Source organism: Psittacula echo (assembly GCF_963264785.1).
Source record: "Psittacula echo genome assembly, chromosome: 7".
Classification (NCBI taxonomy): Eukaryota; Metazoa; Chordata; class Aves; order Psittaciformes; family Psittacidae; genus Psittacula; species Psittacula echo.
In genome coordinates, this window is record NC_137740.1 from 7,925,001 (window position 1) to 7,949,904 (window position 24,904).

The 24,904-nt window shown below is 36.6% G+C and overlaps 1 protein-coding gene across 2 annotated transcripts in view; it reads left to right on the top strand.

The window, feature by feature from the left end:
* The window catches only part of FAF1 (Fas associated factor 1), a 170,652-nt gene that overhangs the window by 92,418 nt on the left and 53,330 nt on the right, over window positions 1-24,904 (top strand). For both annotated transcript variants that reach the window (XM_080622796.1, XM_080622797.1), the window contains exons 9-12: window positions 17,562-17,657; window positions 19,210-19,336; window positions 20,256-20,319; window positions 21,256-21,337. In XM_080622796.1, coding sequence (XP_080478922.1) covers window positions 17,562-17,657; window positions 19,210-19,336; window positions 20,256-20,319; window positions 21,256-21,337 — 369 coding nt within the window. The remainder of the gene's footprint in view (window positions 1-17,561; window positions 17,658-19,209; window positions 19,337-20,255; window positions 20,320-21,255; window positions 21,338-24,904) is intronic.

Below are 24,904 nucleotides of genomic sequence, written 5' to 3' on the forward strand. Positions count from 1 at the left end.
TCCAAACATTTTAAGCAACTGGCAGTATGAATTGTAGGAACTAGATTAATTAACCTATATACTAGTTAGGCAGTCCTGAAATGCCAACCAATTCAGTAGCTATCTGTAAATAAGTATCAGCTGGCCCTTTGTTGCTAGAATTAGCTGACAGATACCACAAAAATCAAAAGTTTTGAGAAGGATTGTTCAAGTTTTTGAAAGCTAAACACAGCTTTTGCTTTGCAATAGTTTCTTCTCAGTCAGAATCACCTACCTGTGTCAGGTAAACTTTCTGGACATACAAAAGAAATTGTAGACTCACATAGGACATAAATCTTTCTAAGTGTAAGCAGGTTGGTTGTCTTCAGCTGTGTTAGAGAAAATGTAATTTTTTTTTATGCTGTTGAATAATGAAAATTTGAGCTTAAAAAATTGCTATTTATACTTGTTCTGAAATCTCCTGTTAAAATGGGAAACAAGATTTTGTCAAATGCAAGTACTTAAAAGTTGTGTCAGTATTTTGTAGTACAGTGATTACATTTTGAAACACTGGTGGTTCCATGTGGGGATTTGCTTCCACCGCCAATATTATAGAATCGTAGAATAGTTAGGGTTGGAAGGGACCTTAAGATCTAGTTCCAACCCCCCCTTCCATGGGCAGGGACACCTCACACCCAACCGTGTCATTCAGGGCTCTGTCCAACCTATTGTGGAAATCTTTGTTGTGCAGCAGCCTTGATTTCTTTATAGGGACTTAACGATTCAGTTCAAAGCAGTCATTCTCATTACCATTGTCACACGTAGTGCATTAAGGCAGGACTTCGATTCTTTCATATAGCATAGCTGCTTGATTTAAATCCTTGGAATTAACATGAAGTTTTCTAGTGTATATAATGGAGATGCTGCTGTCAACTGGGAGAAGTTTTGACAGTTATTCTTGATGTGTCCTAATTTAGTAGTTTTTCTCCCCAATGGCCACTAAAATCCTAGAATATTCTTTTTATTTAAAAATAAAAATTAAAATTCTCCAAGTGGCACAGTAATCTTTGACAGACTTTTATTGGAAATAAGTTAGCCCTGGTACAGCACCACAGCAGTGCACTTTGCGGGGTCTGAGCTGGTCACCTCTGCCTGACAGTGCAAGACTGAGCTCTTGGATGCTGCTTTGTTTGCCTGTTTGCCTTTTCAAACTTAGTTTGGATTTGTGAAGTTCTCTTGCTATTTTTCCTGTGACAGAAAGGTGCAGGAAGATGCACCTGATGTCTCCAGTAGCACTGAGATCTGAGAAACCATTTGCCACTCATCATGACTATTTTCTTGGTGCTTTGAAGGCTCTTGCTGAGTGATGTTCCCTCATTAGATGCAAATGCAGACTATCAGTTCCGGTAACCTGTTTCTGATGGGTAACATACTACTTAGTTCTCTAAATTCTCTTTCATAAACTCCAGGTTCTCTCTCACTGTGGAGTGAGGGCCACTTTTTCACCAGGTCTTTGATATTTCAGTTGTCTTTTCTAAGGTTTGTAAAATGCTCATGCATACTTTGGAATGCATGTATGTAAGGAACTGAGTAACATTTTTTGTCTAAGAAATACTATTAATTTTTGCATTTGTTTACTTTGTGATACCACAGTATGTTTTGAGATTCTGCTATTTCATCTCATGACTACTTCTGAGGGATAACTTGAAGGAAAGTTATATACCCTCCTATGTCAGTTGCAAGCTGTTTGCTTTAATTCCTTGTGCATTTTAAAGAGCAAGCTATCAATTTCAAGCACTGCTTCTCTCATAAACTGTAAAGGGTAATGGCGTTGCTGAGTAACTGCCACATTTTATCTCAAAAATGTCAATTTCAATGAGTTTGCAAGGGCAATGCGATCTTTTACAATGAGGACTTAAAAAGCGAAATTCATCGCTGGTAGAAGACAAGCACCATCAACTAAAATTGCATCAGCTTTTATGAGGAGAATTCGACCCCATTTCAGCATAAGCTATTGTAATCAACCTTAGTTTTGTGTTAAAGGCTGGTAGCAAATTTTGAGGCTACTGTTAGTAATTCATTCAGTAATAAATTCTATTGTCATTGGAATTTTAAAGCGTATGGAACACCAGCGGAGCTATAGACCTAATTATTTGTCATCTTTTACTGCTTTCTTCTTTTCCAGCAGATTGACAATGTTTTTAGCTGTTCCTGCTTTGAAACTCATAGACATGATAGTTATTTTTTATAAACATGTCATTTTTAATAAACTCATTAAAAGGAGTAGAGTTTAAAATTAGCAAGCAAGGACTGACTGAGACTGCTACTTCAATTTACCACTTTCTCATTGCTTCCAACTTCTGCCTTTATATTGACAGAACCTGCAAATCAAAGTGTGATAGAAATGACCGTATGTATAGCGAGGATACATACACCACATGTATATACGTATATACAATGCCATATGTATTGGTAGGATAGATCAAGGCAGTCCAGATCTCTCAAGTACACATGAGACAGTGTGCTGGTGGAGTATATCATATATATTGTATAACCATTCTACATCTACATGCACAAGAGCTGGATTGGAGGTTTTTGTATCCCAACGGAGGCAGCAGCAGGAACCACTCTTCTTCCTGTGAGTTTACAGCAAAGTAAAGGTAGTCTTCAGTGGAGAAAGATTTTGCTGGAGCAGCAGTGCCTTGCTTTCTGTCAAGCACCTAGCTGTGGACAGACACTAGCCAAGAGTCAAGTCACATTACTAGCTAATTCTGAAACAGCCTCTTGCCTCTGTACAGGTACATAGGGTGTTTACCCTCTTAACTCCTCCGTGTTTGATGCGCAGCTGGGCTTTCTTCCAAACCAGTTATACATTTTGCTGTGTAATAACAGCACCTTGTGTACATTAAGGTGTATCCAGTTTTATAGAAGAGAGCTTTTGCTCTCATTTTTAGAGATATACTCCTAAGATAACTCCCGCTCAACAAGCTGGTTTGAAAATACAGTAAAAAATTGCTTTTGCTGATCACATTACACTCGGATGGAGTTTAGCATACATCTGTATCCTTAATCCTCTTAAAAGTTTTCATTCTCTACACTTTTAGAGCTTCACCATTTGTAATTGTCACAGAAACATCTCTGAATGATGTGTTTGGTGGAGCAGCCCTGCAGCCCATTTTTGCTTCAGTGGGCAGAGTTCCTCTTTCAGAAGTACTCACAAAGGGCACGGTTTGGCATAAGGCAGTAGGTGCTGGGATTCTTGGAGTGCTCAATAGAGAGAGAGAGAGAGACTTCAGATTCAGTTAACAGGAATGGTCTTATTTAGGTGCTCTAACTCACCTTGCAGAAACTAAAATATTTGTTTCAGTGCCAAGATGTTATACAAGGACTACATTTACTTCATGCCCTGCTGAGAGAAGCTAGCAAGAGCTGTTATCAAAGACTCCTTTTCTCCTCAGTCATTTAATAGTAGCAGCTTCTCTTTTGTGCTCTCGGAGAGCAGAATAGGAAGTGATAATCTCCTTGGAATACAGCAGACACCTGTTTGATAAGTGGTAATTGCATTATTCCTGAAGGATTATCACAGTGGTGCTTGTTTCTTTGTAATGAAACTCTGCTATAGAGGCAGAGCAGAGCTTCACTAGAAGATGTATGAAAATCCGTTGCAAAAGATTGAAGGTGTTTGGGACTCTGTAAACAGAATTTCACTTTAAATGAGTTTATGATAAGTGGGATCACTGTGTAATCGCAGAAGAAAGCTATGTAAAAGAACAGCATCACTTCTGTTGTTTTATATGTGAGGGAGAATGTTTGCTGTTGTTAGAACTTTACCAAGGGTTTGCTCTAGTTTTGTGTAGAGCCTGATAATACTAGTCTCAAATGCTTCCTTTAAAAAAAGTGATATTTAAATAATACTAAATTGCTCCATAGATAACCTTTTAAATGCTTAGAATGGAGCTACTCTGGTCCTCTATTGGAAGTGTCGGTTAAAGTCCTATAAACTGTTGATAAAACATGGAACCAAGAAAGTATTAGTTGATAAATCTATTTTAGACAGATAACTTCCTCTGCCAAACAAGGGGAGAGCTCAGTTTTCAATACTGATCACTGGATTGAATTCCTTTTCTAAATGGAGTTACTGCCCAGTGGTCAAAACATAGACCTGAGGCAGATCTGTAGCTCTGCAGACTTTCTTATGACATTTAATAAAACACATAAGCAAGTCAAGCTGTCTGATTTCTGAGAGCAAGCCGAGATTTAATGCCAAACTTTCGCAAAAGTCAAACAAAAGTAGCTACATAGCTTCCACTGGATTTCGGTAGGAACTGGTCACCGTATTTTTGTTAAATGGCTGAGATAATCCAGTCTAAAATGTTGGGAATATTTCATGAGGTCTCCAATAAGAAAGACCCTTTATAATGGCTTAATTTTTTTGTTATTTATGGTCTTTATCTTTTGCTTGTCACACTTGAAACTATCATACATCAGCCAAGCACATTCAATATGTAGTTACAGTGAATGAAATAAATGTATTTTTAGCTGCAACCATCCCAACGCAACAATTTACCATTTCTGAATATTAAATTATTTTTTAGCATTAATAGAATTAATTGTTTCTAATCTTGAAACTTTGTCCTTTAATTAAGGAGGTTATGTACGTAGTGCTTTTAATTCCACTAATGTAAAGAGTTAAAAGCATTTCCATTTATTCCAGGTAAGAGAAACAAAAATGGAAACAACCATCCTTTTCAGAAGCTCATTTTCAGAAGGCAGTAACACTATGTTTTCAAAAGGCTAACATTGCAAAAATCCTATTCCTTGGATAGTGATATCCAGGAAGAAGAGGCAGCATAAAAAGCCTATCGATGTTTGAACCATTTGTTGAAAGCAGTGTTGCTAGCACAACTGCTTGAATTCTGCCAGGGAATTATCTAGGGCTGGAAACATATCCAGGCACTCTTCTGTTTGCCATCCAAAGCATTGTACAATGTTGTGAAGTAAATGGCATCCCACCATAGACCAGAAACGTGCCAAGTATTTGGCTGATACTCTTTGTGAATGCAAAGCAGTTTCCAAGATGTATCTGTGAATATCTGTGGGCAATATGTGATCTAGATGAATGTTATGAGGTTGGTTGTTGGTTTATAATGTTCCTTATTTCACTTGCAATTGTTTCTTACCTTAAAAATCTGTTTAATTTTTTTTATCTCTTCTGAATAGCAAAAAATAGGCGATTTATAATCAGACTTTGAACAAACAATGCTGCTGTACCCTCTTCTATGGCAGTTACATAGTTACTTAAAGAAAATATCAGAAACCTAACAGGCACTGTGTTTCAACACAGAAGTCACAAATAAAACAGGACAATGTTAGTGCCTTGATTCCTTTTCAGCCTTTACACTGTGAAGAATTTTGAGGAAAGGAAATATGGGAAGACAGGTTAACTTTATTCAGTGTTTTTGCAGTTGTTAGGAGTCTGAATCTATGTTAAGTGCAGCTGTGATACTGGTAAATCTTACTTTTGATACTCAAATGACAACTGTGAAAAATTCAAAGTACCATAACCAGACTGCAGAGCATATGACAGAGAACACTCATCCACAGAGAACTGATGGATGAGTGGCTGCTGGTGCTTTCCCACATTTTCAGGTGCTAGAGAGACTCTCATCCTTTTTTCTTACAGACCTTTTCTTTTGTTTACCTTGATCCTCTCATTTGGCAACATGAAATGGATGAATGCTTTGACTGCTGATATTTGTTGTCACCCAAAGGCAGCCTCTCTCTGGCTTGGGAAAGGTTTGGAATCCCAGTTTCTCTATGAATAACACTCTCTTAGATGTAATAGGTATTGTTTTGGTGAGAGAATATTTATTTTTGGTTCCTGAGACCTTCAGGAATGTACAGTGAGTTATGACCTGTTCCCGGGCATGTATGCTTTATACATCAGTTCACCCAGGTGTACTTATTAATGAACTCACTTAACCAATTTACATGCATAAGTTTTAACCACTGAGTAATTAGTGAAAGCATTGCCGAGGAACTGGAAATTTGGGAAATGTGTCATTATTTGCATATCAGTATAAAGCAATTACTAAATTAAAGAGTGCACGTTGTGACAAACATGAAGCTCCTTTACTGTTGCTTTGTCAGTGCACATTAACATCAACTTGATGTGAAAGCCTGGCTTTCTCTGCATGAACTAAAAATCCTAAGGCAGAAGTACACAATGAATCACCCAGAGTTTGGAGGCTTGCGTGCTGAATTGCCTTGGGGTTCAGACTGAGGAAAGAAAAAACTGATGTAAAAGACCATTGAGAAAACGTATCAGTGGAAAGTAATTAACTCAAGATCCACAATTAGCCTCATGGTCTATACTTAACTGTGTTCCAGGTCTTTCAGCGATCATTTAATTCTGTTACCCTGTGTTTCAAATAGCTGCAAATGGCTTGGCAGATTTTTCATCCTTTTTAATATTTACAGTTTTTGTCTAAGAGGAAGAATGAGCTCTGTAAGTGATCATGGGTATTTATTTCACTCTCTCAAGTATATCTCTTTCTTAGTAGAATCAGTTGTACAAGGAAATATTATTTTCCTTTTGTTTCCTTTAAATATATTTAAGGTTTGAAGCAACATGAGGTACTACAGTATCGGTCCTTCTGCTTTAATTCCTAACTAGGCTTAATCAAATGGGAGCTAATCAAAACCAGGGGTGATTTTCTCTTTCATTCAGCTAGCAAATGAGAGTGATAGATTCACAGTAGTACGGCTGGTGATTAACAGCAACCGTAGCAAAAATTGGCATGTGTGTTCAACCAGTGTACCAGAGCTGGGTGTTCCCAGAGGAACAGGCGCAACTTTTTCTCAAGCTTATACAGAAGCTCTCAGCAGTGTTTTGTGAAGCTTGCTTTATCGTGGTTGTTGCTGTGAGCCCAGCACCCCTCATCTGGTGTCTGAAAGACACAAGCGGCCTGTTAACCGTGCCATGGACTCTTCTCCAGCCTCCCTCCTCCCACGCCGGGTGCTGTTTATCCACAAGTTAATTCCAGAGCATCTTCACCACGCTGCTGCCTTCAGCACCTTGTGTAAACATCTCCCAGGGTAGTGCCTTTTTACTGCAGCAGAAGGAATAAGATATGTATGTTTAATATGCAACCTTTTGGAATAAACTGCAGAATAATTTTGGGGAATTAAGCAAAGCAATCTCTTACTCTAAAGATTTTATTTCTTGAATTTATTAATATTTATGATACCTTTTTCAGTTCAGATCTTTCTTAACTTTTGGGTTCTCTCTCAACTCTGTAACATTCTTTTGTGATCTTAATCTTCATTATAGTTCGAAGCTCTACCATGGGAACATGACTGAAATCCTTGGAATGAATTTCCTACAACCTGTGTTGACAGGTTTAAATTACATACTCTGACACTGTTCTTGTGGCTGGATTAGAAACTTTTTTCCAAGTTAAACCTGCGATAAGTAATTGTCACAGCGCACTGGCACAATGCTAATTTGAAGTGACATGTCCAAACTGGCCTCAGTAACATGAAGAACCCTAACAGGTGTGAGGGGTGGATCTTCCCATGGGCCCTGCTGAACTTCTAACAGGGGAAAAGGAGTAGAAGAAGTGAAATGAACCTTGAATAAAGCTGTCAGCAATAATTATCTCAACAACACTTTGTGAGGAGTTAAAATAAGCATTGCTGATTTATAACCTGAACACACTCCACCCTAGAGATTTTTTTCATCCAGTTAGTGTTTAAAATGAAGCGTTGAATACCTGTCAAGATTTTTTTTTGTATTGAAGATGCAGCAGGAAAATGAAGTTATTTTCCAGAGGAAGTTAATTTCAAGGGCTGTCAAGTGTTTTAAACTCTTCTTTTGATTTTAATGTTTGCACAACAGTTTAATAAGACAAACAAACCTCGAGCATACTTGACTCTTTCCCAGCTAATGCTATTTGATGTCAAAAGACGAAGTGGCTAATGTTGAATTACATCCACTTTTTATTGTTGTTCAAGGGGGAATGAGGGTTTACGTGGTGGAAGGTGAGCTTTGGTTGGTTGATTTATTTGTTTAAATTAGGTGCTGAACTTGAATACCAATGTCTTGTTGACCAGTATACACTGAAGAGAGCCCTTCAGTTCCATATAGTGAATCTTTGAGTCTTGTAATTAATTTCATAGCACAAAAAGCCCTTGTTTCAGTAAATTAAAAAAAAATGCATTTGGTAGGCTTTTTTTATGAATGACAATGTACCTTCATTTTATAGTGGGACACTTTTCACAGTGGTAACACTTGTTTTATGTATACAGTATATTTCAATGTGGATATACTGAAAGAATACTTGCTAGCTTTCAGAAAAGATTAAAGTTAATTCACAGAAAACACTTATTTCTTGAAGTTTTAAACGTTACTTTCAAACATGAACATGTGGGAATTCTGAAGTCATGTATAACTTTGACTTTGTGAAGATTACACACTGAAAACAAGATAGATTATTTAATATATAATTATACAGCGATAAGTGATGGGGTTGGACATGTTGAGTGTGTATTTGTTCCCAAGGAATTTAGCAAGTGTTTGAGTACAACAGGCTGCCCATGCATTGTTAATAACACTTAGTTAAACACTAAGAACTAGAGGCATGGCAAGAACAAGCTCATATGAAGGATCTCTTCAGTCATAGCATCATTTTTCTTGACATGATGAGACTCTGAGTATCCTCAGAAATAGCGTGAGTTGTCTGGGAGCCCACCACCTCCTTCCTGCATGGGTTGGTTTCTCTGTGTTTGGGTCTCCGACCAGGAGTGTCGAGTGATTCTCCAGAGAGTATCGGATGGCTCCAAGAGTGCCAAAAAATTGCAAAGAGTTCCCGCACTCTTCTTTCCTCTGCTTCAATATTAACATTCAAAGGGCTGTGCTGGATGCACTTAGAAACCACTGTTTTCTTCAACTCTGTGTATAATGGCGAACTTCCCAGTCTTACATTTCAAATGTGGAAGTAAAACTTCATCTGCCATCATTCACTTGCTCTACCTCTCCTCCCTCCCTTTTACACTTGGATTTTTCCCATATGCCACATTAACTGCTATCTCCATTTCACCACACAAATATTCTTTGCTTTATGTTTTGCTCACTTCTTTAATCTCAAAAAGGCAGGTTACAAAAGGAAAACGGAGATGCTGGGAGCGGCCTTACCTGTGTGGAGTATCCTGACCAGTCTTGCTCCGAAGGCAAACCACAAGCAGAATAATTTATTTTCTGGGTATTTCCAATAGATTGTATTATGATTTGTTCCTGTGTCTTTTGGGAGTGTCTAGTTAGGTTGAACTGGTCTGCAATTCCCTACATAAACCTGAAATTCTGACTTAAAGCCTGAGGTCTGAGGTCTGTGCCTTCATCCAGTCCTGCTGAAAAAATATTTCTCTCTGATTTCCTGTTCTGCACACTTTGTATGGTAATCTTTTGAACAGGGACCTTAATTTGTCTGGTGAGGAGAGAGAGGTGACATCTTGGTAGGCTGGGAGAAATTAACTTCTTTGAATTTTTCTGAGATGTGCCTGTCAAGAAGAAAAGATTAGCAATGATAACTACACCTTGCAGACGTCTGAACTGAAGTCTGTCTAGACTAGAAGCAAGAGAATTTCACATTTATCACAATGTTACCTGCCCTGGCTGAAATGATAGAGAATGGACTGAACCTGGAGATACGGAAAACTCCTTTGCAGGAGCCATGCCGTTCAGCCGAGATGTAGAAAATGGGTTAATTTTTTTCATCTTGTTTATTATGTTACTACTATTGGGGCACTTGGGCTATGCAAGCATTTGACTCCTATGATGCCTCGTATCCGAACTCAGCTAGTAGTACCATATGCATATGGAGTATAATAGAAAAACTAGGACAGAGATGTTCCTTCTCAAACATTTTCTTCCTGCTCAAACTTCATGTAGTTGTCATCAAAAAAAAGACATTTCCCCCCAAGCTTCAATAAAATGCCTACAGGCAGACTGACATCTGTAGTGTCATTGTCATTTATCATACTCAGGGAATTACATTAGGCTATAATAAAAAGGCAGATAACAAAATCGTCTGTTTAATATGAAAACTGAAATGCTTGATAAAGCTCCTCCCTCGCCTCTCTATCCTTATCCCTTCTTTCACCTGATGAGGGGTGAAAAGCATCATAGTAATTACTCCAACAAATAAAAGGATCAAATTATATGGTAGTGAAATTTTCACAGTGGAGACACCTGCAGTCACTGAGTATTTTGCAGTGGGCACCTCTGTCTTAGGTCATTTTGAATAATTGAGCATGGCGTGTTATGAAATGTACTCAGTCATGTTTGTTTCTTTATACATTAGCCATGTATCAGTGAGTAAACCAGTAAATGAAAAAGCTAAGCAACTCACATTTTGAGCACAGTGAAAGGGCTGTCACATGGAGTATTTGAACCAGGATTAGGTTGCAGTCTGTAGGCAACAGTGCATTCATTTCTGATCAAGATTTTTTTATGTGATATATGCGGGTTATAAACCTCCTCGTGTACTGCAGCCTGCAGTGCAATCTCTAGAAAGAGCTCTTGTTCAGCTGGTGATCTGCTGATTTATAAATATTATTTTGGGATATCATTTCCATGTTTGTTAATATATTTATTTCTAACATGCAGTAAAACTGGCATGAAACTGCAGCTAGCTAATACTGGCAAGCTAGTTATGGTGAAAGTACTAAACAGCAGCCACAAATGTCGGTTAGGTTTCATAGTTGGTATGTACTGCAATAACAATTATCAAGGGTGGTTAGAAGCTTTTAGTTGTGGTAGAGTTCCCCTTGTTAAAACAGCTCTGAATCAGAGACTCTTCAAGCTTAGCATGAACTTCTGTTCTTAATTAATTAGATAACTTTTTACTTACAATGGCTTTACAGTGTTTACAATGAATGTTGCCCGCGTACTGCTGTTGTTTCCAGGGCAAAACAAAGGTTTTTGGGTTTCAAGATGTTTGTATATTCTCTATCAAAATTTGACTTTAGAGGGTGAGTAATAATATTTTGGGCACATTTTTCTGGAGATAACCTTCTCTTACTTCTTAAGCAGAGCACTGGTTGTACAGTGGTAACAGTGAAGGCATAAAACATTCTGTAATACTGAGAGCTGTTGCAGTTAGTGACTTGTAGAGGTTGTTTATCCAGCCAAACTCCATATTGCAACACATGCTGACAGCAGATTTATTTTCAGTACAGGTACTATGTGGGCTTGATTGTTTTTTTTAATCTCATTCTCAACAAGGGGAAAACAGGTATTGCCAGTTTTCACCAAAATTAAGATACCTAGAATGTAAAGTATAATTCTGGAATTGATTGGATGTGGTGGTCTAAAGATACTGCTTTACGGAGAGATGGATGGGAAAGGCACTTTGGTGGAGGGAGCATCTCATTGCCTGGGGCTAATACAAGAGCTATAGCAGAGATGCCATCTTGAAAGATTTGGGATAAGGTAATCTGAGTGTTTGTTAACTGCTTTAGATGATAAAAACCAAAAGGCTAAATTACGCACTTTGTATGCTAAACTCAGCCACCCTCACATTTGAATATACGCAAGTTTTAATCCTACCTCTTCAACATTATATAGTCTGAAAGGAAGTATTAGAAAGTGTGTACCTCCTTGGCAATTACACATGGAGTAACATCTTTGGGAAGTTTTCTTTGTGGCTTCTTCCATCCAGCTGTGCTCGTGAGTACAGCTGGAAAGCTGGAACTATAATTTCACCTAACCATTTTTCAAGATGCTAGAACTGGAGTGCAGGTTATTAAGGTTATTATTCCTTTTGCCTAATATACTACAAGCTGACCTTGAGCAGGACTGGGAATTAGTATCGTTTTTTATGGGAGATTTATGAAGGGGAGCCAAGTATCAGAAAGCATGCTCTTTTTTTTTTTTTTGCAAACCAGGATTCTGTTTGCTTACCTTATCTCTTGAGTATTAAAGGCAGAAAACATGGATTATTGTCCTTTACCTCAGGAGGAAATCGCACTATGAGAATTCCTCCATTTAGCTTTCTATTGAAGGAGATTATATACAGCCAAACATAATTCGGTATTACAAGCTAATTCTGTAATACAAACTGTTACAGCTAATTGAATAATTTGACTGATTCCTAGCAGTCAAGTGATACAGACATTACATCTTTTTTAATGATCTTTCTACTTTTTTATTTAAAATACGGCAGGAATGTCCACTGCAAGGTTTTTGTTCTGGTTTAAGTTTGCCATTGTTGGATAATGCCTGTTCCTTCACTTGCTGTGCATGAGCAAGTGAAACCTGGCATCATGGATAGACTCCTCTCCTTTGAGTATGGATCAAGTGTTCTGTGATTTTTTTTCTGATGCTTTGTAAGATTCATAGTTTGACCTTTGAATTTCTGAGAGTAAATGATCAAGGTTTATGTCCAAAAAATGTATTGGAAAAGAAAATACTTTGCCATGGAAAAATATCACCCCAGTAAGTTGGAAAGGATTCTTCATATGAGTAGCTCAAAACAATAAGATAGTTACGCTGTTACAGGGTAGCTGAAACTGTTTCTCATTTTAAGTCACATTTTAAACAGTCAAAAGCTGTTGGCTTTGGTTTTTTTTAAACTGACAAGTACCAGGTGATAACTGCTAAAGGGCTACTTTTAATGACTTGCCCTGGTTAGCAGGGATACTGGTAAGAGCCTATATGTTTAGATAGATGTGTTAATATACATTAAAGCAAATCAAATAAACAGAACTCCCCCACATTCCAAAGCCTCAAAACTCTCACTTGCTCATAGCAATCAAATACTTAAAGAGCACAGAATACATCAATATTCCTGCTCTCCTTAAGCATTATCACTTATGCTTGCTTGTTTTCAATGGTTCTTGTTAAAAAAAGTTACATCCTTTTAGAGAAAAGGAATCCCTTGATGACAAGAACCCTGTGAGCAGCACGGCCTCTCACGTTGTGCCGAAGAAAGTCCATTACGCATCTGCAGCTCTTGGCTTATGTTTTGCAGGCTTGTCTTGCCTATTGCACCTGTGAAACCCTGGAGTTCCTGGAGGAGTTTCCTGCTGTTGACAGCAGCGGTAGGAAGTTTAATTTGCTCCAGACCTAGCTGATATGAAAGCTGTTCTACCAAAGATGGTTGACTGTCTTGGCAGGTCATTTTCCATCTCATCCCTCTGGAAAGACCATACTTTGCAACAATAAATACAGAGAGGATAATAGCAGACAAAATGGATAAGTCTGTAAATTATGTGCTTTATGGCCTGCCTGTTTTCCTACCGTAATTTATTTCCCTAAAGTATGTGCTGACATAAATACAGGCAGTTTACTGGCAAGAAGAGTTGTCTTAGTTTTATTCAGATTACTGGATTGCTGTGTCTGCATTTACATGGAGCAGAGTATTTCCAAAATGGCTGTGACAGTTGAGGAAGAGGAAAAGGTCTAGTTCTTTACAGGTTATTGCTTTCAGCTGGCCTCTTTGGATGTCCAAGTACATTCTGTAAAGTATTAGGCATCACAGAAACATGGTGGGATGGCTCCTACAACTGGAGTGTTGGAATGGAAGGTTACAGACTCTTTAGAAAAGACAGGCCTGGCAGGTGGGGAGGGGGAGTTGCTATTTATGTTAGGGATAGGCTGGAGAGTATGGAACTCTGTCTGGGGATGGGTGAGCAGTTGACAGAGAGTTTGTGGGTCAGGGTTAAAGGGAGAACAGCAATGGGGGACATTACGGTGGGGATCTGTTACAGACCGCCTGATCAAGAGGAATCTGTGGATGAAGTGCTCTATAGAAGGCTCTTAGAGCTTACCTTCATACTTTCCTCATTAGATACGGTTGCCACTAGAAGCATATTTAAAGTGCTGGTTTTCTCCATCAGTGTGTGGCCTAGTGTAAGACCAATTTGTCATATCCAGTTACTACTTTCCTGATGCAGTACACTGAGCGTATAATTTTTGTATCAGCATTTCTCAGTGGAGAGAGTTCTGCAAGCTGCAGTTCTCTGCTGGTATGACTCCTTCAGGATCTTACTACTGTTTTATCTTTCTCGTCTTCAGTGTCTTGATTAAATATCTCTGGACTGGTACAAGAGACTGAGTTTGCTCCTTCCTTTGTAGTTTCAGAAGTCTGCAAGAGTGGGAGTTAAGTTGTGCCAACAAACTCTAGAGGACTGCAAACTTGTGAGGTGATGGACTTGTAGTTTTTCCTGTTACTCTGAGAATGTGCTGGCAGCACTCTGGAGTTACGTGTTCTCAGTTACTTCTTTCCCTGCTGCAGACATACTTGTATCATGAAATATTTGAAAAAATAGTCTTTTCAGATTGTTCTAAAAAATACTTGTACATAAAAATTGTATTTCCTAACAGGAAGAATAATCTGTTGTTTAAAACTGCTGGACTTAGTCCAGATTTGTCAAATATTTCTAGGTTGACCTGGAAAGTACTTGGCATAGAATCTTGCACTTTCAGATCAGAAATTGCGTAAATTCATCCCCAATTATTAATGCTGGCAATAGAAATATAAATCATCTTACACTGAACATTTCCAAATAAACTCAGTGTCTTGCTGTTGGAAAGCACCAGTGAGAGTTAGACTCATCTTTTATCTCTCTAAATTGTAAGGTTTGTTAGCTGTCTTTCTTTTAGTTGTTAAAATGTAATTCAAGTATCTTTTAGTCCAGGTTTTACCGTTACCTTTTGCATATCAGTAGCAATCTGTTCAATATCTCTACTGTCTCCTAAAAGGATTATTCTGCTGCCACTTTCCCTGGAATGTTTCAAGGCTTTATTTTTATTGTCCTCCTTAACATGCTATAGGAAGCCAAATAAGAGATGGCTTAAACATTCAACAAGCATGAGTAGTCTATACACACTGTTGGGCAGGAGATCTGTTTTTTCAGTAATCACCTTGAGTTACTTACAAATTGTTTTGCCTATTTCTGATTCTGTTTCACTTTCCAACTCATGTGCCTTTCAGCTGTGAGACCTTTTGAGCAGGGATTTGTACATGTGTACATTTACTGCCTAGAAAAATGGACTAACCTTGTGTATTTTTGCTTTTATGTATATTTATTTCATCATCTATCTCTAGCTCATTATTGGTGCCAAGTAATCTTTTGTTTAGTGTTGATAGTTTTGTTATTTCCAAAATAAAGCTTAAACTTCCTGGTATGAAAGTCTCTCTGGAGAGAAGACTCTCTCCTTTATCTTAGAATGAAGGCAACTTAATTCTAGAGACATGGTCATGCTGCTAGATGATTTTGAAATGAAAGGCAGAGCTTCTATTTGTCCTAGCCTTTCCTTTACAAAAAAAACCTTTAAAAAAAAAAGCTAGAGGGGAGGGTGATTTCTCACAAAAATGTGCACAAAAAACCCAACATTCCAGCAACTGTCTGGAGAGTAGGATGAAATGTGCTCTGATGTTGAACCCCTTCTGCTGTTAGCTCGTTTTTGAGAGACGCTTTGACACTATAATATAGGGTTGCAAATTGGAATTGCAACACCCTGCTATTGGGCCAAGTGATGAAGCAGCATAATAACTGCTTGCTTGATCTTACCAACTCTTTCTTTAATGTGCATGTAAAAGATATCGGGAGCCTTTCCAAGCATCTGTCATGGTGTCATCATGATGCTATTAGATAGAGAACTTCAGTCTGTGTGTGGTTAGTGTTCGTGTTTGTATGTTTTACTAGTGTTTTATCTAGTGTGGTAAGTACAGGGCAAAGTTTCAGGTTTTAGAAAGTTGGGTTTTGTTTGTTATTAAAAGCTTATAAAAATACTAATTAAACTGGTGGATTATTCCGTACAGAGAATACAGTTCTTATGCTCTTGTCACAGGAGTTTTATAGGTAATTGGTCTTGACCTGTATGTCATCTTTAATATTTCATTTGCTCCAGAGTATTATTGCTCACTTCCTTTAAGATGATAGCTGGGCTTTTTATGCAGCTAAACTTCTGTTTAACCTTGCTATGAGAATGTGACAGTAGGCTAGTTCAGACAGGTTAACATTCATTTGGTAACCAGCCTGCCTAATCAGCATGCTTCAACCTGCAGCAAATTACATCTATGTGAGTTCTAGCAGGCAAGTGATAAAGTCATTCTGAATTATGTATAAAAATAAATGGGGTATTTTCAATGCTTATGGTAGTGAATGAAACGTATTAATTTGATATTTGTTGAGGGTGACTGCAATTTATTTTACCTTAATGCTTTTGCAGTCTAATTAGGAGGATGCTGTATTTCTCAAATGCATAGTGTAAGTCTCTTTATTCTGTGCCCTGCAAAAATAGGAACAACTTTTATATCAGCTAGAAAATCTTTTCGTGTCCTCTCTGTGCTTCTTCTGAAGGAACCATTAGAAACAATGCTTTAAGCATACAGACAGAACTATCTTTCTCCATGTTGCTAAGAATTGTATAGGATCAAATATTTTGTCATTGCCAAGATGAATCAGCTATTTTATTTAAGAGCTATTCACATTGTAAATTTAATCCACGTATTATGAAGATAGGGCTTGGGTGCTTCTGAACATACTACTTGTGATCATCATCCTTCTGTGACCAGGACTGATGGGCTTTCCAGAAATGGTGGAAGGCTGGGTGTACACTTAGGCTGTGTAAAAAAAGATGTGAGGTGTGCTTGAAATGTAGTAGTGGCACAGACAGTTCTGATCGTTGGGTGGACAATTCTCATTCTTCATCGTATTGATAGTACATTTTTTAAATGCAATGTAAGTTCAGCATCAGATCTTCAAATGTTACTATTTTGTGTTTGCTGGCATTGAACAATTTTGTCATTCAAATCACAGAATGGTTAGTGTTGGAACAGACCTTTAAAATTATCTAGCTCAACCCCCCTAAATGATGCTTTTTTCCATTTTCTGTCTTGTTAGTGTTAAAAAGTTGAGATTTATTCAAGGAGCAACAGGAAAAAGTGCTGCTTCTGGTGGAACTGGTTAACCAGCATCTATCCTGTCTGTGCTGACTGCAATTTCGCCAGCGCTGTTGAGTTTGCATGTGTTCTTGTTCATATAAGAAACATGGCATGTGCCTTTGACATTAATGATGACCAAGATGGAGATGAAATGTTTAGCCATTGCGATTGTGTCTTGTACATTGTCTGATGATAAAGTGTTCTTTCAAGGTAGTATTTTTGGCAAGATGAAAACTGGTTTTAATTAGTTGTATCAGTAACTATCATCTTCACTTTAACATTTGCTTATTGATTAGGAAGGAAAAACTTAGGTTCATATCACTGTAAAAGTTACCACATATCAATAATGTTTCAAATTTCAGTACTGATGTAGAGAAAATAACAATTCAAGACAGTTTTGAGTTTGCAGTTCCATTTAGCTTGTTTTGATACAATGTGCATACACATCTGTAAAGTCAGTTGTTTTTTCTTTGACTTTTTTTATGTAAGAAGTCACTAATTTTTCAGGCCTCTTTTTTCATGTTTGTATAATTAATCCAGTCTTCTGCAGTTCAGTCTGCAGTTCGAATCTCTAAACATTCTTAAAACAAAGAAATCCCAACCTTCAGTTGAGACTATGGCTTTAATAAATGGTCATTGCTTTGTTTGTAGATGACTCTAGCTGTATCAGGACTGACTTTTCCTTGCCATCGACTTACAGTTGGAAGAAGATCTTCACCTGTACAAACAAGGGAACAGTCAGAGGAGGTAAGAACACTGTCTTTATATTACCAGTATACTCTAGAAAGAAGCAGGGAAAGCTCATTTTGCAGTGGTCACTATCCCTTCTATTGTCAGTAAAATTGCATCATAAAAGAATCAATTTAAAATTCCTGTAACACATAATTGTGACAGAGGAGCTGGGTAAATGAGTCATTGAAGAAAAAGACAAAACCCAAATTAAACAAGCCACAGTAAGCATTGAAAAATACTCCAAATTAAATAGAAGGTTGAAACATTTGTTTCTAATATTACGAGAAAGAGGTGTTTGCAGTCTGTATAAACTCCCATTTTGTTGTTTCCAGCTATTGATAGTTTGGGTTAAAGTTTCCAATGTGTTTGTTCTTCCACAAAATTAATTTAATATGAGCAGGTTTCATACCATTTTCTAAACAGTTTTCATACCATTTTTATTTAGAAAATTGTAGCACATAAAGCTTATTTTGCTGCGCAAAAAGGACGTTTCAATCTGTTCAGCTCATTTAAGTTGGCAAGAGATAACTGTGAGGTACAGTCAGGATGCAAGCCTGGATATGTGCTATTGGGTGGTGTTAAAAGTTAGAGGATGGTCAGATAATGATGTTCTAGTTATACGTGAAGAATTTACTGGGTTAAATAAGTGTTTATTGTTTTCTCCTGGGATCTGCCAGCATTGCTATGTATTATTGCTGCTTTTCTTCATTCTTTCAGAATGATCTTGCTGGCTTTGTTCACCTGTAGAATTTTCTTGTTGTCTAGTTCATTCACTAGATGGTCTTTATTTGAGGTTCTTTATGTGTAGCTGTTGTAGAGAGAGATCCAGCATGCCTGGAGCATTTTGCTCCTCTTGTGGTCACTTGCATGCTAGAGATGAAATCACGTGTTCCATAATACACTTTGTTGCACTTTCAGGAGTTCATGTAGATTCATGTAGTTCACTGTAACTTCTAGGTCAAATGAAGCTGAAATAGTCATTCATGAAAAGAAGTACAACTGGAGATAAAGTTCATGCTGAATAGTTAAATGCAAGGTTTTCCTGAGCTGTTATGTTTCAGAGGACATGAAATCCAAAAGATCTGATGTTGGGAGTTGGAGAAATAGATTAAAATAGGATAGATAGGTACCTTTCCAAGGAGTGTCCCCCTACCATGCAAGTATTGCAGAAGCAGATTGTATCTGTATGTCTAATACTGTTTATAGATTATGTGGCTTTTCTCACTCTTTCTTATGCAATTAAACCAGCTGTAGTAGAGGGGAAAAGACATTAACTTTGGATGAAGTTTGCTCAACTATGTGTATACAGTTGAGACACAGTTCCTTAGTTATTTAGTAACGCATTTTGTCACATGATATTGCTCTGTCCACCAGATTTTTGTTATAAATTAGATCTTATTTATAGAAAGCAATCTCATAATTCTGCATAAAATAGTAAAATAAAATGCAGTATAGCAAATATTTTTATTGAAACGTATTTTTCACTGTAATTTCATGTTCTTCATATTTCACTAAAGGTGATGTCTGTAATAGAGGCTTATGGTTGATGTTTTCTGTTTTTATATAGCAATGCACAGATGTTCATATGGTTAGTGACAGTGATGGAGATGACTTTGAAGATGCTACAGAGTTTGGAGTTGATGATGGAGAAATGTTTGGAGTAGCATCGTCTGCCTTGAGGAAATCGCCAATGAGTAAGAGCTAACAATTACTTTACAATTAACTGGTGATTGTACAGTAGTAGTGAAGGCAGAGAGTTATGATCAGTCTGTACAGTATGAAACAGGAAAAGTGTCTTTTGATAGGAATGTTAGAATTGTTCCAGTGGATGTATCAAATGATGGTGTTACAGACATAATTGGCAACTGTGAAAACATCTCCCAATGGAGGAAGATTTTTAACCATATGGGAGGTTCTTTTATTGTTGAAGAATAATAATTGGAAATTGTGATCTCTAGCCAGATGTTCCTGTAGATAACTGAGTTTCCACTTCCCTGTTAGGAAAATTCTACAGGTTTTAGCTTTGATATATTGCAGTGACTAATATTTTTAGTCATTTATATTAAACAAATTTCTCAGTGGTTATTTGACCTTGAGTTATGAAAAGGATTGAGCAGGAATTCTCAGTTACCTCCTGTATGCAATTCTGCATACTCTTTCTTTGCTTCACACTAGTTCTAGTGTTAGAAGTTTCTTGATAGCAAATATATGTAATAATATGGGAAACTTTTTAAAATTATGTATAGGGAATTTAAAAAGAAAAAAGAAACTAACAATGTAGTGGGTCAAGCCTCTTAAGCCAGTCCATTCGCTTTAATGTATTAAATTAAGTCCAGAGTGATAACTCTGAACAAATGATATATCACATTACACTGGGCCTGAGGATTTTACTGTTTGGAAAGCCTAAATATATTCATGACAGTGTCTAGAAATTTCATGTCTTTCCAAAGGTTCATAATCAATAGTTGTTCATGAAATTTATACGGTCTGTTGGTAACCACTTCAGTAAGCTGTCAACATAAAAAAACTCTATGAAGCAAATGAGTTTGCATATTAAAATCTGTCTCCGTAAGGTTGCATTTATTTTATGGTTTTCCTTGGTTTTTTTTTAAGTGCCAGAAAATGCTGAAAATGAAGGAGATGCCTTATTACAATTTACAGCAGAGTTTTCTTCAAGGTAAGCTTAGCCTGTTACTCCTGCAATTCTTGTTACAAAGGAAGTAAAAGTTCATAAATAATGAAAATAAAAATAAACCAAATTTGTATTTTTTTGGTGGGATCGTAGCACATTGAGACATCCTAATCTAGTTTATTTTAAGCTTAACTTTGTTAGAACTGTTTCTGAAATAAAATTTCTCAGTCCAAATTAGAGTGACAGTTTCTTGTGTGTTTAATTTGCCACTAATTAATATCATTACTCAATCATGTAAGGGTCCAGAAAGATAATAAAGACTCATTATATATATATATATTAATTTGAAGATAATATACAGGAACAGAATAGCTGAAACCGGTTAATATTGAAAAAGATATACAAAGTTGCAGTAAAGTTTTCCCAATAATGAAGTGGTTGGATAAATCTCTGCTTTTAAAAAATACAGAAATGCTGCTTTTAAAAAAAACCCCAACTTTATACCGCCAAATTACACATTGTTAAACAGTTGCCATGTTTCATCAGACAGGTAGAAGCTGAAAATTAACACACTGCAAAGTTTGTGCCTTCTGCTTTAATTTCTCTGTGATGAAATGTTAGTTTATAATGTGAGGCGCATTAATGTGTATACAAGAAAAGCTTCGGTTAACCTTTAAGAATGTACTAAAGAGAACAAACAAGTCATGATTGAGAAATTATGTAGAACTTTGAAGTTTGTATTTATGAAAACAAAGTTTTTGTGCTGAAATTTGTAAGGTACTAGTAAGTTACGTAGAGCTTTTTGAATGCTGGGAGACAGATGACTTCTATTTATTTCCCTTCTGTCCTTTAAAAGTGTAGTACTTACTGTTTCTACAGTTTTAGCCAATGCATTATATTTGCAGAATACATGAAGAGGTAGAATATTGAAACTGCATATTTTTAAGATCTTTTATTAATTTGAAATTTTATCTCAAATAGATACGGTGACTGCCATCCGGTTTATTTTATTGGATCATTAGAGGCTGCTTTTCAAGAAGCCTTCTATGGGAAAGCTAGAGATGTAAGTGTGTATTAAAATTACTTTATTTAATAGGGGGAGAATGGAAATTGCTGTAAATGTTTCATCTTTATTCTTAAAAAGATAACTCTAAAATGTAGTTATCTTGCTTTTATTGTTTGTCAAGAGTTACACGCATTTAGTTGACTGACTGAAATACTTGGTTGTTGTTGCAATTACAGTGAATAACTTACCATTCCTAATCATTCAGGCTGTGTTTTTATTGGAATCCTTTAGTCATCATGGCCATTCTATTTCTTTTTCTTTCCCTTCAACCCCTCGTCCCTTTTCTTCCTGAAATAATGGTGTCCTAGCACCAGATAACACTGGCTTGCGAGTCTTGTGGTTGATAAGTTCAACACTGTGTGTTGGTAACTCCTTTGAAGGATGACTAATGAAATTGTAAATTTAAATTGAAAGGTCTCTGAAATACAGTGTGCTTTTTTTTTCCCCTTTGTACAGCCTTTAGCTGCCAAGTAAATTCCAGTACTAAGGTTTGGTTATTTAGTTTTTCTGTGCATCCAACCAGACATCTCAAGTTTCTGTTATTCCATGCACAGTTTTCAAATCAGTATTTTAATAAAGCTAGAATGGGGATAGTTTATTTAAGTTTTGGCGACTCGATTCACTAAGGAGAAACCCAAACCCCTGCATAATCGAGTATAGAGAAAGCTGAAACACAAACAAGAAAATCACGCTGTTTAAATTTACTTTTTGTTGTCTTGATAGATATTTAAAATGAAGCATGTTTTGGCTGCCTGTAGTTATGCATGTTGGAAGGAATAGTTATGTTATATTAGGGACTGTTCTGATAAGCGTGCACTGTTACGAATCTACAATGTATACCTTAAGTTCACAGGTACTTAACAGTTTTAGTGAATATTTTCATATCTTTGTGCAGATTTCAGAGCATAAATGGACACGTAATGCAGTGACAAAGTATTAATTTATAATAACTCATTAAAGTAGACCTTAATGCTGGTTTCAAAGAAATCATATTAATTCAACAAGATAAGTGTTTGAGTTACGAAGCTCATTTTATGTCATATTATTGGAAATGGTTGACAGCGTATCAGTATAATCATGGACAAGAGCCTATTAAGAGCTTTCATAAGTATTTTTTATACCTATAAATCTGAAATTAATGCAGTGCAGTTACTTATTTTTCTAATACTCAAAGTACTACTTACACTGCTAACATAGCACATCTGAAATTCATGTCACTTTCTATTTCTGATATTTTCCAATGTAAAAATTGCCTAATTTTTGAAAGCTCTCCCTCCAAACTACCTTAATTGATATAATTTTTATCGTAACATTCTGACTTTAAACAAAGGTATGAGAATATATAAATAGCATTTAGTTTTACTCCTTTTTTTCCTGTTACAAGGTTGGAGTTTTTTTCAGTACTGCCTCCTGGAATTCATAAGGGATACATTATATTTTTTATTATTGCACTTCATAAAGTAATTCAATATGTATATCAGTATAAGAAAAAAGCTTAGGAGAAATTGCAACCTGTGTGTCTTGTCTTCTGATTTATACTATGGAGGGCACTTAATTTTACCAGGGCAACAGATGAGCTTCAGGCACCAGCATTCTTCACTTGAAGTGAGAAATTGAGTTCCAAGAGTAAATAAAAACAAGATTGAAGGTTTAAATCCTCTGCTAGGCTTTTTGAACTTATATACTCATTAAATGTTTATTGGAGTGGTGGGATTACGAAGGATTTGGGTAGCTTCATCAGCTGGTGTATACTTAATCACTAAGTAAAACACTACATTTGATAGAGTGTTTCTCACGATGCCACACTCAATCCATCTTAATGAAAACCGCTTCAAACTGATTTAATTTGAGAGCACTTGGCAGCTTGAGTGCTCAGAGATCTTAGCCTTTTCTTGACAAATTCTCAATGCTGTCCAGAGCAGAAGGTGCACTCTACAATTAGGTCTACTGAGACAGCCATCAGCTATGATTTACTCTATACTGTAAATACTTTTTCCCTCAAAAATATTCCTATTATATATGAACTTGAAGCGTTTTTGCAGAAATAGTTTAATTTGGTTTATTTTAAGAAAACTAACTTGCATCAAAATGCGTGTTTTAAACACAGGTTATGGGTTAAAATTCTTTTGAAGAAAGTTCATGTAGTTCTGTTAAATTTTCATGTCTTTTCATGTATTGCAAAGGATGGTAATTCATCATTTTTTAAGAAAAAGTTACTTGAAAAATATATACCTTGTACAAAAGTTTAGATGTTTGTTAGCTATGTTTTGCTTAGCTTTTATTATTGTAGCTTTTCATTTTGAATCTTTAGAGAGTTAAGATTAACATTCATGATGGGTAGCTTTTTTCCTTTAGAGGAACTAGTACTTCTAGGTAGGAGCAATGGAATGATGTTCAATGTAGCTCCAGTTTAAAACCTGTGTATCTGTTTAGCACAAAAATACAGTAGCGAGATACAGAGCTTTGCTTTTAACAACCGGCGTCTTTGGCAATGAAATCCCTAGTTACCTCCAGCAGCCTGCTAGTTGAGGGCATTGTGTGTTCATTTCCAAGGTTTATTGTATATATAACCCAAGAAAATATTTTCATTAGTGTTTTTTAAATTGGGTCAGGGAGAGAGAGAGACAGAGGTTTATTAAATTAGCAAGTTACTTCGTGAAAGTCCTTTTCTACTTATTGTGCCAATTGGAAAGAAAGGTTTCTATGTTACATTAGTTTATGAAGAACAAGCTTAGCTTGCTCAAGTAGCTAGACTATCATAGAAATAGCTAGACTTGAAGCCGTGGAAGAAATCTTACAGTGGATAGTTTTAAACAAGATGTTTGGGGAAGGTTTCTGTGTGACTGAAAGCAGGTTTTGGGTGCCTTGTGTTCTGAAATATCAGGGGGTTTATCCTAACTTAGGGCAGTACTGTTATTAATACAGGATCTGAATCACTATATTGAATCACACTGAGCTATTTACTTGAATAATACTAAAGTATTTTCTTTTATTAGAGCTTGTTTGCCTTTTCATTTTTATAGGTGGTTGCTACTCTTTTATTACGAGAAAGAATAAAGACATCTGCTTTACCTTTTCAGGAGCTCTTATCTTTATATACCTCTGTCAGATCACCTCCTGCTCCTCTCTCAACCTTTCTGTCCACTGACTTTTAATAAATATGTGAAACATCTCTCTTAGCACAGATTGGTGTTGTCACCTCAATATATATTCCTTCATGCTGAAAATGAACCGTGTTTTTCTCCTCCTTGAGTTCTGTCTTTTAGGTTCAATTTAGTGGCAGCACCATCCGTCTCACATATGCGTACTTTATTTCCTGAATACCTGGAAGAAATTTTGCTCCTGCCGTGTTCAAATAAAAGCTTCTTTTTTTTAATAGCAGACTATTCCTTCATACAGAGCTTTCTGCAGTATCATTTTTATCTGTGTAACTTAGAAAATCACCCCTTGTAATTATTTCAGTTCATGAAGTTCATGCTGAACTCAATACAGAGCAGAGATTCAGAGAGATAATTATTCTGATAGAGCACATTATGGAAACAGCATTGACTACTCTGCAGTCGT